At 49.3% G+C, this 14,604-nt stretch overlaps 1 protein-coding gene across 6 annotated transcripts in view; it reads left to right on the forward strand.

The window, feature by feature from the left end:
• Positions 1 to 14,604, forward strand: part of RYR1 (ryanodine receptor 1) — a 125,227-nt gene that overhangs the window by 70,204 nt on the left and 40,419 nt on the right. For all 6 annotated transcript variants that reach the window (XR_014796923.1, XM_084905623.1, XM_084905625.1 and 3 more), the window contains 14 exons: positions 441 to 528; positions 633 to 725; positions 2,332 to 2,502; positions 4,100 to 4,159; positions 4,444 to 4,581; positions 8,842 to 8,954; positions 9,131 to 9,227; positions 9,480 to 9,586; positions 11,009 to 11,060; positions 11,179 to 11,244; positions 12,789 to 12,888; positions 13,195 to 13,274; positions 13,368 to 13,444; positions 13,978 to 14,051. Coding sequence is in view for 5 of the 6 variants with exons in the window: in XM_084905623.1 (XP_084761749.1) it covers positions 441 to 528; positions 633 to 725; positions 2,332 to 2,502; positions 4,100 to 4,159; positions 4,444 to 4,581; positions 8,842 to 8,954; positions 9,131 to 9,227; positions 9,480 to 9,586; positions 11,009 to 11,060; positions 11,179 to 11,244; positions 12,789 to 12,888; positions 13,195 to 13,274; positions 13,368 to 13,444; positions 13,978 to 14,051 (1,316 nt within the window). In the remaining variant the exon portion in view is untranslated. The remainder of the gene's footprint in view (positions 1 to 440; positions 529 to 632; positions 726 to 2,331; positions 2,503 to 4,099; positions 4,160 to 4,443; positions 4,582 to 8,841; positions 8,955 to 9,130; positions 9,228 to 9,479; positions 9,587 to 11,008; positions 11,061 to 11,178; positions 11,245 to 12,788; positions 12,889 to 13,194; positions 13,275 to 13,367; positions 13,445 to 13,977; positions 14,052 to 14,604) is intronic.

The raw sequence follows: 14,604 nt of genomic DNA on the forward strand, positions 1-14,604 counted from the left end.
TTACACAATTTCACTCCAAGAGTAAAAAAATTGAACCCAAAGGCTCAGCTCTTTCCCCACTTAAAAAATGTCCCTGTCTGCCCTCCTCCCTGAAATCCCTCCCTCTCTCCAGGACAAAGTAAAGCTAAAGGTCCCTGTGGTTGTGACTCCAGGGCTGTCCTCACACCCAGAAAACAAAGGGGATTCCCAGCCATTGTCCTTCCTATGCTGAGCATCACTAGCACTATGCATGTTACATTTCACTGGAGAAAGAAAAAAGTTTGTAAAGGAATGGTCATTTAGCAATTTTAAATAATCTGAGGAGCCAGATTATCTAGAAAATTCCACTCCTCCCTTTGGAGTCTCCTGGTCCCCCTGATCCTCTCCCCTAAGATCTCTTTTGTAGCTTCTCTCCTGGGTGTCCCACCTCATCCCTCATCAGCCCCTTCCCTGCTGCCCAGGGCACACTGGCTGACAGAGCCCGATCCTAACGCTGAGGAGCTGTTCAGGATGGTAGGCGAGATCTTCATCTACTGGTGCAAGTCCCACGTGAGTCCCTGCACACTCCCTGCTCCTCTTCATACCTGAGAAGCTGCTGCCCTGAGATGCCTTCCCCACACCCTGCCTGACCCCAGCACTGTCTCTACCATCAGAACTTCAAGCGTGAGGAGCAGAATTTCGTGGTCCAGAATGAGATCAACAACATGTCATTTCTGACTGCCGACAACAAGAGCAAAATGGCCAAGGTGGGTGCTTTGCTCTAGGAAGTGGCCTTATCAGGGAAGGAGGGAACACCCAAGGGCTTCCTACCTGCCCCTCCTCATCCAGCTGGCTGCCTTATCCTGATCACTTTCCCTGCAGCCCTCACAGCTTTGTCCTCTCTCATCTTCCATTTCCTTCCTCCTATCCTCATTATCCCAGGTCCCCTACTACTCTCCCCTATTACTTATCAGAACTGCCCTCTACAGGGTTCAATCTAAAGGACAAACCCACCCACCCTGAGCTAAGGTGTGGGAATGCCCTACAAGGGGGTGCATGTCCAGTGGGCAGAGAGCTTGGGTTGGGCCAACTTGGAATTAGGCCTGGGGTTCTCTGAGGACTGGGGTAACCCTTTTTTTGTCTCTGTCTGCCATCTGATGAAGCAGGCAGGAGATGTACAGGTCAGCCCCTCATCTGGAACCTTCCGCATGACTCTTGGCTAATACTCTTCCCTACAAACCCCAGCATCTGCACCCCTCCAGAAAACCCCTATCCCTATTTCCCACCCCTCAGCTCCCAGCCACCATCCTCTTTCTCTTCCTATTCCTCCCTGTCCCCAACCATCCATTCCCTTTCCAACTCTCAGCTTTGAGCAAATTTACTTTATTTTTTTTCCTCTCTCTCTCTCTCTCTCTCTCTCTCTCTCTCTCTCTCTCTCTCTCTCTCTTTCTCTCTCTCTCTCTCTCTCTCTTTTTTTTTTTTTTAACTTACGTTGAAAAAAAAAAAAGAAAGAAAGAAAAACCTATCTCTCAGCTTTCCCTAAAGCATTGAAGCATTGTGGGCTAAGGCCCATTGTGGGCTGAGATTGTGAGGAATGGAATGAGGGTGGGACAGGCACGTGCATGCCAAGTTTAAGTCTTGGGGCTCTGGAATGAGAGAGACTTGGCTTAGAATCCTGACTCTGGCAGGTGACTATGTGACCCTGGTCAACAGTCTTATCCTTTTGAGTTGCTGATGGCATTTGGCGTATAGCCCCTGGCCCAGAACTACAAGGACTCAGATGCATGTACGGCCTCCATATTTCAAGCTGGTGTGGATGTGGCCCTGGCCAAAGCTTGTCACCTGGGTTTCTCATTGGCATGACTGGGGTGGTCCTGACTACATGTCTGCACCAAGGCTCCAGAACATGGCTATGGGACTCCATGCCCGTGTTTCTGTTCCCAGATCTTTTTGGATCTCTTGCATCTTCTGTCTTCCTGTTTTCTTGTCCATCTCAGTCTCTCATTCTCTCTCTTTTTCTTCCAACTTCTCTTTTCGCATCTTTATTTCATTCTTGGGAACTCAGTCTTGAGATATGAAGTGTGGGTTTGTGCATGTTTTTTGGAGGGATGTTGTACTGAGAGTTTTTAGGGGATTCTGGGAGAAGACCTCCAGATGTTGAGAAAGGCCTGGAATTTGGGGGAATCTGTAAGGGTTTGCGATAGAAGTTAGGAATTTGGAATAGGGGCTTGGGTCTGGGAGGGTCAGGACTGGGCATCTGGTGAAAGATCAGCAAGGTCTGGGGTGGTAACTGGGGCAATGGCTGTTGGGGTGGGAACTGGGTATGGGGCTGGGCTGGCACTCAGGCTGGTGCTGAGCCTCATGTCTCCACAGTCAGGTGGCTCAGACCAGGAACGCACCAAGAAGAAGCGCCGGGGGGACCGGTACTCTGTGCAGACATCGCTGATTGTGGCCACGCTCAAAAAGATGCTACCTATCGGCCTGAACATGTGTGCACCCACTGACCAGGACCTCATTGCGCTGGCCAAGACCCGCTATGCTTTGGTGCCTGCCGGACCCCGTTGTGGGAATCTGCCAGGATCCCACTCAGTACCCTACACTGAGCCCCCAAGACCCCAGGAGCTCACTGGGAGCCCTCCCTTAGGACCCTGCTGAATCCTTCTCTAGGACCCTGAGGACTCACTGGACCCCCTAGGATGTTTAGGACCTCACTCAGGAAACTGCCAGGGCTCTGGGACCTAAGAATTCTACATGGGACCCTACTGAAACCCAGAAATACTAAGACCCGCTCATAAGCCTTCCACTAGCTGCTGGGTTGACAGGCCTAGAAGGACCACATTGACCCTTTAGGGATTCAACTGAACACCCTCCCCCAGGACCATGCCAAACCCATTATGACTCTGAGGACCCTACACAAGATACCATTAGCATCCCTGAGACTCCTCTGAGCCCTTCACCAGGACCTCTCAAAACTCCTTGGAACCCAATGAACCCCACATGATCTCACTGGCCCTCCCTTGAACCTCTGGGTCTCCATTGAGCTCTCATCACCTCTTTCCCTCAGGACCCTGCTGGACCCTCCCTCTGAACTCTCTTGACACCCAACGAAACCACTCAAAACTCTCAGGGGATCAGTGAGCACCCTGTGACCCTAAGTAGCCCTGCAGAATCCTAATGGTCCCCTCTCCAGATCTATGAATAATCCTCTGAGATCCCAACAATCAGAATCAGTTGACTCTGCCCCTGAACTCTCAGCCCTCTGGGACTTAATGGAGGCCTCCTAGGACCCCACTAACCCCTTATATGGAATAATACCCTCCCCCACCCCTGATTCTTTTCACCACAAGAACCTTAGAGGGTCCTATCTCAAGATCTCTAAAACCTCCCCCCACGACCCTGCTAAGCAACCTTACAACATACTCCCCCCCACCCCCCACTGACCTCCTCTGGTATCCTTAGGACCTCGTGGTCCTCTTAGGGCTGTGCTGAGTCCTGCCAAGACCCCCAAAGAGCTCGTTGAGCCCTCCACTTGGTCCTTGAGGGCCCCCCTCTCCTGGGACCCTAAGGAACCCCCACCCTACTGACCCCTCCTTTGGCCTGTGAAAACTCTACTTATGACTTAGTTGATATGCCTGATCTCCCGTGACCTCTACTAACTTGGTCATCTTCCTTATAACCCCCTTCACTCCATCTGATCAAATACACCCCATCCTGCTAAGCAACCTTACAACATACTACTTACTCCCCCACCCCTCCACTGACTTCCTCTGGTATCCTTAGGACCTCACTTACTTGCAGTCCCACTCTGACCCTTCTCTGACATCCAATAATCCCTCTGTGGTCTTATTTGATCTTTGAGGACAGCCTGTCACCTTCTACCTCCTCTTATACCCCCCATGAGGTTCATCTAATCCTTACTGTCTCTTCAAGGTGCCTTAGTGACCTCTAGGACTAACCCTCTGACCACTCCTGATCTCTATTCCTTTTGAGTTTCTCTCCCATCCTCCCTACACAAGCCTCCCACCAGTTGCTGGGATGACAGGCCTAGAAGGGAAAGAGTTATGGGTCAAGGAGAGAGCTGAGCCCTCCCGAGTGACCTAGCCTGGCCATGTCTTCTCCCCCCCCCCCCCCCCCCCCACAGAAAGACACGGATGAGGAGGTCCGGGAATTTCTGCATAACAATCTTCACCTTCAAGGAAAGGTAGGTCTCCTTAATTTGCATCTAGGCACATTGGGATACCAGAAACAAAAAGAGCCAACTTATATGCACTAACTATGTACCAGGCATCAAAAGAGGGACCTTAACTTGTATTCACTTCCCACAGAATTAAGTATGACCGCATTGAAAGGAGCCGGGTAGGCCAGAGCAGCCACTGCGTGCAGGGCCATTCCCCACCCCACCCCACCCTGCCAGAAACCAGGCGGAGGGAGGGCTTTGTGGACTGGTTAAGGGCCCTCACGCCAGCCCACTGTTCCTCCTCTCAGGTGGAAGGCTCCCCTTCTCTGCGCTGGCAGATGGCCCTGTACCGGGGCCTCCCAGGCCGCGAGGAGGACGCAGACGACCCTGAAAAGATCGTACGCAGAGTCCAAGAAGTGTCTGCAGTGCTCTATCACCTGGAGCAGGTGGGCGGGCAGCTGGCCTATGATCTCCTGGCCAGACAAGGGGCAGGTCTTACGTTTATGGGTGTGGCTTTTCTAGGAGGGCTAAGGGGTGGGTCTTGGGTCTGTGAGTGAGCTTGCATGGAAACTTGAGTTTAAATCGAGGCTTAGGCCCAGCCAGTGGGGCTCAGTGGTTGAGCCTTTTGTACAAATTAATGTTTATTGTTGAGATTATTACAGATGTCCCTCTTCTCCCCCCGCCCCCCCCCCCATTACCACTCTCCCCCCAGGTCTTCACCACCCTATTGTCTGTGTCCATAGGTAATGCATATCTATATATATGAAAGCCTAAGCAACCAAATGATCAAATGACTGAATGACCGATTGACCAGTCGCTATGACATGCACTGACCATCAGGGGGCAGATGCTCAACACAGGCGCTGCCCCCTGGTGATCAATGCATTCCCACAGCCAACCTCCTGTGGCCAGCCACCTTCCCGCACTCCCTCTCTCCAGCCAACCAGCCCTTATGGTCTGCTGACCAACTCCCACAGTCTCTCCCCCCAGCCAGTGGGCCCCAATGACCCTGATTGGGCTGCCGGTTGAACCTCCTGTAGCCCCACCTCACCCCCCAGGCCTGCCAACCTTCGCCCTCTCACCATAGCCACTCCCCCCACAGCCAGCCAACCTTGCTGGCCAATCTCTTGTAGCCCTAATTGACACCAATCGCCAACCAGACTGAGAGACCCCACCATTGCATGAAGTTGTGCACCAGGCCTCTAGTATGCATATAAAATCTTTGTTTAATCTCTTTCTATCCCCTTGCCCCACTTCCCTCTTAGAATCTTTTTTTTTTTCTCTTACAATCTTCAATCTGTTCCATTTCCATGCCTCTGTTTCTATTTTATTCATCAGTTTATTCTGTTTATTAGATTTCTTATTTGTTTATTTTGATTTTTACATTTAATTGTTGACAGATATGTATTTACTAGAGGCCCAGTGCATGAAATTCATGCACTTGAGGGGAGTCCCTCAACCCAGCCTGTGCCCTCTTGCAGTCCGGGAGCCCTCAGGGGATGTCCGACTGCCAGCTTAAGCTCATTTCCCACAGGGCTTCTGGTCATGAGCCCAGCTTCTGGCCAAGTGGCACTCCCCTTGTGGGAGTGCACTGATCACCAGGGGGCAGCTCCTGCGTTGAGTGTCTGCCCCCTGGTGGTGCACATCATAATGACCAGTCATTCCACTGTTCAGTCAATTTGCATATTAGCCTTTTATTATATAGGACTAGAGGCCCAGTGCACAAAATTTATGCACTCGAGGGGGGAGGGGTTCCCTCAGCCCAGCCTGTGCTCTCTTGCAGTCTGGGAGCCAACTGACAGCTTAGGCCTGCTTTCTGGTCATTCGGCCACTTGGTCAATTTGCATATTAGCCTTTTATTATATAGGATTGCCTTTTTATTGTTCATATTTTTTATCTTTATCTTTTTCTTATTATTATTCTTTCTCTTCATAAAAAATATCCTTCAACATTTCATGTAATACTGGCTTGGTGGTAATGAAGTCCTTTAGCTTTTCTTGTCTGTGAAGCTATTTATCCAACCTTCAATTCTAAATGAGAGCTTTGCTGGGTAGAGCAATCTTAGCTGTAGGTCCTTGCTATTCATTACTTTGAATATTTCTTGCCACTCCCTTATGCCTGCTTAGTTTCCGTTGAGAAGTTAGCTGACAACCAAGCTCCCTTGTAGTTAACTAAATGCTTTTCTCTTGCTGCTTTTAAGATTCTTTCTTGGTCTTTAGCCTTTGGCATTTCAATAAGATGTGTCTTGGTGTGGGCCTCTTTGGGTTCCCTTGTTTTGGACTCTCTGTGCTTCCTGGACTTGTAAGTCTATTTTTTTCACCAGGTAGGGAAAGTTTTCTGTCATTATTTCTCAAATAGGTTTTCAATATTTTGCTTGCTTTCTTCTTCTAGCACCCCCATAATGCAAATATTGGTACACTTGAAATTGTCCTAGAGGCTTCTTATACTATCTTCATATTTTTAAATTATTTTGTCTTTTTGTTCTTCTGATTGGGTGTTTTTTGCTTCCTCACACTTCAAATCATTGATTTGATTTTAGGAATCCTCTACTACTCTACTGTTGAATACTTATATATTATTTTTTATTTCAGCCAGTGTATGCTCAATTTCTGACTGGTTAGTTTCCCGTGCCCCACACCCCTCACTTCTTTTTGGAATTCTCACTGAGATCCGTGAAAGTCTCACTAAGTTCCTTGAAGGTCTTATGAAGATTCTTGACTATCCTTATAACGTGGTTTTAAACTCTATATCCAGTAGTTTGCTTTCTTCCACTTCTTTCATTGTTGACATGTTTCTTTATCTCTGCATTTTGGTTACTTCCCTGTGTTTGTTTCTATGCATTTTGTACTGCTGCCATGTCTCCTTGAGTTGATAGAGTAGCCTTGTATGGTAGGTGTCCTATTGGGCCCTGTGGTTCAGCCTCCCAAGTCACCTGAGCTGGGCACTCTGTGTGCACAGTCTTGTTGTAGTTGAGACTAGATTGCTGTTGGCATCACTGAGAGGAATTGACCTCCAGGCCAATTGGCTGTGAGGGCCAGTTGTGTTTACAATGGAAGAGCTGCTGTGCAGGAGACACCCCTAAGGAGCAGGACTTGCTTTAATGGGGCTTTAGTGCTCATTGAATCTGCCCCTTTAGTGTGTCATTTATGGATGCATAGAGTTGTAATCTGTATGGTCTGACACTGACCACTGGGTACACTGGCTCTTTGGTCTCCAGGGAGGTGCAAAGTCAACTATTGCCTGGGGCCACCTATCTGCAGATCCTCCTATTCGTATCAGTTTTGGAAGTGCTCAAGTGAGGCTCAGCTATAAAGCAAGGCAGGCTGGTGCTAGTGCTGGGTGTTGGGCCTTTTACTGATATGTTTGGGGCTCCCTGAGCCCATTGCAGCTTGTTTGAGAGATTTTAGCAAAGTCTGAAGCCTGAGCAAAGGCAGACCATTCGTATGCAAAAGCTACTGCATACAGGTTGGGTGGGGCTGAAAATTGGATGGGCAGGATGTCAGGGAATCACCAGGGTAGTGGTATATGGCTGCCAGTCAGCCCTGCAACTAGGGAGGTCCCAACACAGGAACAATGACCCCTGTTAGCACCTCTGACTAGGAGAAAGCTGCCCCTGAGTTCCTGCCCTGATGCCAGACAATCCAGTTCCTCCCCATATGTATCTGTGTTCCCTAGACACTTGCCCTGGCACTGGAACTCAGAGGAAGTGGGACCTTGTAAGTTCAATTTGTGTACAGGGAAGTGCTTTAAGAGGATCAGCTGAGTCTTCAGTAGCCTCCGTGTTACTGAGCCCCAATCCCTGCTGGTTTTTACAGCCCATCGTTATGGGAAAGTCTTTTCCCAGCTCTGGGAGCCTAAGCTGGGCATCTAGTGTGGAGCTGGGACCCCTTGCTCCTCACAGGTGGCCTCCACAAAGATAATCTCCCACCTGATTAAAAAAATTCACACATGTGGGTGTTGGTCCAACCCATTTCATGCCTCTGCCCCACCTACCTCAGGGTGCTTTCTTCTTTATTTCTCTAGTTGTAGAAGTTCCATTCAGCCAGCTTTCAGGCAGTTCTGGATAATGATTGTTCTGTATTTTAGGTGTAATTTTTATGTGGTTTTGGGAGGCAGTAGGTACAAGCATTTTCCTATGCTGCCATCTTGGTCCCATGAACTAGGAGGTCATAGTTTGATTCCCTGTCAGGACACATGTCCCAGTTGAGGACTTGATCCCCAATAAGGGACATGCATGAAGTAGCTGATGGATGATTCTCTCTCATCATTGATGTCTTTCCCTCTCACTTCCTCTTTCTGAAATCAATAAAACCATTTTTAAGGGTTTTTTTTCAAGTCTAACATTAAGATGAATTATAAATAAATAAATTGAGGCTTAGAATGGAAACTTGAATCAGTGCGCTCAATCTTGGGCCTGGAACAGAACTTCGGTTCAGGTAGTAAAGCCTGATGGAGACTACTTGACTCCAGGAAGGGCCTTGGAATTGTGGCCGGACCCTGGGTAGAGACCCTGGGTCTGTGGACAGGGTCTAGGAGAGAAATTCTGGTCTGGAAGCAGGTAAAAACCTTGACTCTGTCAGTGGAACTAAAATGTTTCTTTGGCCCTGTTAGTCAGACCTGGGCACAGATGGGAAGTTTCACTCAGGCTGGAAGTGGGAATCAGGCCAGGGGCAGAGTCTGGGGACATGACATTGTTCTGCTCTCAGGTTGAGCACCCGTACAAGTCCAAGAAGGCTGTGTGGCACAAGCTCTTGTCCAAGCAGCGCCGGAGGGCGGTCGTTGCCTGTTTCCGCATGACCCCCCTGTACAACCTGCCCACGTAAGACAAGCGGGTGAAGGGGACCTAAAGGGACCTCAAAGAAAGGGTGGCTGAGTGGGCAGGAGGATGGAGTGCCAATATGATGGGCTCTTTAGGAACGGTTGGTGAAGCAAATTCATAAGAGGTCAGAGGAAGCGGAGAAGGTCCCACTGTCACTCCACATGTTTCCCTTGCAGGCACCGGGCAAGTAACATGTTCCTGGAGAGGTACAAGGCCACGTGGATCCTGACAGAAGACCACAGTTTTGAGGACCGCATGATAGATGACCTTTCAGTGAGCTTGGGCCTGCCTGGGAATGTGGGGGCAGAGCTGGATAGGGCTGGGGCTGAGGCTGCCTGTTGTACATCTCCAGGGATCACCCTTTACATGGAGAGGTCTGAGAAAGGTGGCCTCTGGCTTGGGCAGAACCAGGGAAGGGTCCAGGATGTAGAACATGTGAGAGAAAAAAATCCAGCCCATTGGGGCAATGGGTGAGACAGGAGGGGACTCTGGAAGCCTCTTCCCCAACCCCACTCCTTCCCGCAGAAAGCTGGGGAGCAAGAGGAGGAAGAGGAAGAAGTGGAGGAGAAGAAGCCAGACCCCCTGCACCAACTGGTCCTGCACTTTAGCCGCACTGCCTTGACTGAAAAGAGGTGAGGACCCTCCATACGTCTTGAGGAAATGACCCACTACCTCCTTGCCCCAGCAACCTCCCTGTTCCTCAAGAGAGACCTTTTGTGTCCTAGGGGAGCTGATCTCTCAAAGTCACTTTACAAGGACTGGCAAAGCCACCATGTACCACTGTGCAGGCAGAGCACTCACAAGGGCATCTTTGAAGGTTTCACATCACAGGCAGTATTGATTTTGACATTTTTAGAAGAAAGCACCTTGCTCAAGCAAAATCAGTATATTATAGGGACAAATCAGCAAATTACGACAAATTTCCAACAGAGGGAAGTGTGAAAGGGGGTCCTTTTTCTAATTCACACAAGACTGCATATGGGCTAATGACAGTCTTGGGAATAAACGAGCGAAGTAATGGTGCTGCTTCTGCTAGCAGGGGACATTTATCAAGTGCTTATGTGTCAGGCACCATGCTAAGCACTTGACATCTATATTCTCTCACTTAATCTTCACACTGTAAGATAGACACTATTATTAACTCCTTTTTGTGACAAGGGAATGGCAGCACAGAGATTTTTCTCACATAACATGAAGTCAGGAGGTAGGAAGTCCAGGGCTAAGCAGTGACACAATGACAGTCACAAGTCATTCAGGCTGACAGGCTTGCTCAGGCTTTCTGCAGTGCATTCTGAGCTTCTGTCTTGTGGTCACAAAAATGGATGCTAAACTTCCAGACATGACCACGTGCCAGGCAGAAAGAAGGGAAGAGCATTTGTTTCCTCTAGGCAAGGCCAAGATCTTTTTATCCAAAGAGAGAAGCCCTCCTTGGTGGGCTTCTGCACAAATCTCATTGGCCAGAATTCTGGCATCAGGCTACCAATAGCAGCATGGGAGGCTGGGAAATTCAGTGTCCTGGAAAAGCAATGACTCTGGAGTTAGACTATCCAGGTGTGAACCCCAGTAAAAGCCGTGTGACCTTGGCCAAGAAGGATCTTTGTGCCTCAGTTTCCTCACTGGTAAAATGTGGCTAGTCATATACCTACCTAATAAGATTATTGTGAGAATTTATATCTCTCTCTCACTTAGAACAGGGATTAACAAGGTGGTTGGTCATAGTTGTCAGGGTGGTAAGATGGACCCAAAAACTCCATGTTTCCATCACACCGTTTTAGTAACCCCAGTAGAAAGGGAAAAACTCTACCAATAGCTTCAGCAAAATTCCCCATATGAGTTCCACTGGACTATCTCTAGCCTGTTCCTGTGTCCAATCAGGAAAAAAGTACTAATTGGCCCAGACTTCATCACAGGCCCACTCTGACAACGGACAATTTACCCTGCGTGAGCCACAGAGGCTGTGCGTGGGGAGGGCTGGCTTTCCAGAGGAAACCTGGAAGCTGCTGTAAGACGGTTCTCTCCATTGGGTCCTGACTGTCTCCCAATTACTTCCTCAGCAAACTGGATGAGGATTACCTGTACATGGCGTATGCTGACATCATGGCAAAGGTGAGGCCCGCCCCCATCCAGGGCAGGTCCCCTTCTCAGCTTATCCACTGAAAGGGGTGGGGGTGGACTGAGGATCTCCTCTGTTCCCTGTCATCCCTAATTTATGTCCCATCCTCAGAGCTGTCACCTGGAGGAGGGAGGGGAGAACGGTGAAGCTGAAGAAGAGGCTGAGGTTTCTTTTGAGGTAGGTGGGGTCAGGAGGTCCTGGAGGAAGGGATGGGGAACCCTGACTTCACTCATCCTCATTTATTCAGCATGCACTCACAGAGGAGTGCTGAGCCAGGACCTGGGAGGGTGATGTTGGGGATACAGCAGTGAACAGGTTAGTCCATTGGGGAGACATGCTCAGGTTGGGGGGGGGGGGGGAGAGACACACGGACGCAGGGCTGGGAAAGCAGAGTGGCTCAGGGGTAAGTTCAGGGGGTTGTGGAAGCCCACCCAAGGTTTCCACTCCACCAGAGGAAGGGCTTCTCAGAGGAAGGGATGTCTGAATTAAAGAAAAGGAGAAAGGTGTTTCAGGTAAGGCTGTGGTCGGCAAACTGGGGCTCGAGAGCCACATGCGGCTCTTTGGCCCCTTGAGTGTGGCTGGCTCTTCCACAAAATATCACGGCATGGGTGAATAAATCTATTTTGAAGAAGTGGCGTTAGAAGAAGTTGAAGTTTAAAAAATTTGGCTTTAAAAAGAAATTTCAATCGCTGTGCTGTTGATATTTGGCTCTGTTGAACAATGAGTTTGCCGCCATGCAGTGAGAAAGAGCTAGTAAACTTGCAATTAACCCACCTCTTCATCATTAAGGCAATCAGCAAGCATTTTCAGGAGTTTCTTAACCATTTTCGTGCCAGGGTTCCTTTTGGCATCTGGTGAAGCCTTTCTCACAATTATGTTTTTAAATTCAGAAAATGAATTCATAAGAGAGGAAATAAGCATATTGAAGTAGTTAACAAAATACTGTCTTAAAAATTCATGATACAGTAATATCTGCACTTCTTTATTAATCCATTAAATAAGATCTAACAGTGGGTCCAATAGCTACTGTAAGTGATAAGTAGTGGTGAATAAAACAATATTTTGAGATGTCTATAAAAATGTGACATGGAAACATTTGTGATTCTTTTTGTTGTTAATCCTCACCTGGGGATATTTTCCATTGATTTTTTTAGAGAGAGTGAAAGGGTGGGGGAGACACAGAGAGAAATATCAATGTGAGAGAGACACGTTGATTGGTTGCTGCCCATACTCATCCTGACAGGGGGGCCAGGGACAGAACCTACAACCAAGGCACATGCCCTTGACCAGAGTTGAACCCATACTGAGGACCAATGTTCTATCCACTGTGAGAAACTGGCTAGGGCTCATCTGTGATTCTTATTGATAATCTTGCTGTTTTATGGCCTCATCCACAATGGGAAGAAGTGCTACATTTCAGTTAGAGGGTAGTAAACATAACCTTTTTCCTCATTCGAGTTTACAGACTTCCCGGATTTTATCCATTGACCCCTTGAAGGTCTGTGGGCCCGCGTTAAGACTGCACCATGCCCAGTCCTGCACTAGGTGCCAGGAACAAATGGAAGATTTCAGTCCCAAAAGATAGAGGAGGTTTATGAGTTGAAGAAATGAGCCAGTGACTGAAGCAGGGAGCACAGGGGTGAGGGTCTGGGCTGGAGGGAGGGGAAGGTTGGCTGGGGAGCCTGGACTCACTTGGCACCATGGGCCTGGCTCTTCCCCAGGAGAAAGAGATGGAGAAGCAGAGGCTCCTGTACCAGCAGGCGCGGCTGCACAACCGAGGGGCGGCCGAGATGGTGCTGCAGATGATCAGTGCCTGCAAAGGTGCCCTCCACAAGCATCCGGCTCCTCCTGAGCACACACATCCTGTTTGCACTCTCCCAGCCCTCATTTCCTGTGGGCCCAGCAGCACTCTCCCACCCCTGAATGTCTGTGGTTTGCACACACACATCAGCCTTTGCATGTTTCCCTTGCCTTGTGATTTCTTGCTCATCCTCCCGTCACTATCACACTCCACACTCCTCTGACCCTTTCTCTCACATCCCCTGCATTGGCTGTTTCCTGGTGGATGGAGAAACCCGCTCCCAAACTAAGTCACCATCTTTTGTCCCCTGCTGCCCCCATCCTCAGGAGAGACGGGAGCCATGGTGTCCTCCACCCTGAAGCTGGGCATCTCCATCCTAAATGGGGGCAATGCTGATGTGCAGCAGGTAGCAGGTGAAGGGACTTGGGAGGAGGGCTAAGAGGGTTAGTAGGTTCCTGTGTAACTATCAGTTCCCCCTGTCCTGCCACCCCCTCTGCAGAAAATGCTGGATTATCTGAAGGACAAGAAGGAAGTTGGCTTCTTCCAGAGTATCCAGGCGCTGATGCAGACATGCAGGTGGGCTCTAGTATCTATCTTTTAGTGAAACTGTTTGGTGCCACTGTGCCCCCCTCCTGCTATCACATCTAGTTCCATTCTCTTGGTTCCAGGAACAGAGACCCATTCAAACTCGCTCAAACATGAGGGAGTTTATTATAAGAATTCATGTGCAACAATAAGGAAGGCAAAAAGCCAGGATCCAGACAGGGGAACTGGAAGGATGTTGAGAATTCAAGGGGCTCAGAGCAGCAGGGAATCTGGGCTCTCTCTTTAATGACCCCTATTAATGTGACTCTGTGACTGTCTGTCTTTGTTGACCCTCTGAGGCTTTTGCTGATTGATGGTTTTTGTACCCTCCTGATTTCAACTGGGACATTTTTTGTCCTTACGCTATTTTACTTCACAGCTTCTGCCAACTCTGTTTCTGCTTCCTCTTGATCTCTGCTCATCCATGGCTTCCCATGACTCTTCACCCGCCACCTTCGGGGGCGCTGCGGGGCTCTGGAAGACAATCTCAGCACGTATTTCCATCTTCCCTTTATTCCCCTCAGTGTCCTGGATCTCAATGCGTTCGAGAGACAGAACAAGGCGGAAGGGCTGGGCATGGTCAACGAGGACGGAACTGGTGAGGCCTTCTCTTGGGCTTCCCTCTCCATGGAATTTCTTTTTCCTTCAGGATCTACCCCCTCACCAAACACTGCCCAGGGCTCCCTTCCTCCAAGACACCCCCTCTCCAAAAGCATCCCCAGGGGTCTCCCCTCCCCTGCCCCACGCAGTGGTGCCCAGTCCTGCCCCCAATTTCTCAGGGTCTCCCTCCCCATGATCTCCACCCTTGGGTGTCCTTGTGTCCTGTGTTCTCTTACCCATCACCACATGGACCCTGCCTTCCATGAGCCCCAAGTCTCCCACCCTGGTTGCTGTTCTCTCATTAATGTCCCTAATCCTGGTTAATCAAATCTCCTCTTTGCCGTGTTGTGATGTGTTTAACTTTTCTGCCCTGATCCTTGCCTCCTGCCTTTCCACCTCTACCTGTCCATCTCTCTTTCTCTTCCCTCTTCCTTCTTCTCCAATGCCTTCACCATCATTTCCTACTCTCCTCCTGGCTTCCTTCTGTATCCTTATCGTTCTTTCTGTGGGAGTTGTTTCTTTTTCCATGTCTGTGTCTTCGTCCCTGCCCT

Source organism: Pipistrellus hanaki (genome assembly GCF_964339955.1).
Source record: "Pipistrellus hanaki genome assembly, chromosome: 15".
Lineage (NCBI taxonomy): Eukaryota > Metazoa > Chordata > Mammalia > Chiroptera > Vespertilionidae > Pipistrellus > Pipistrellus hanaki.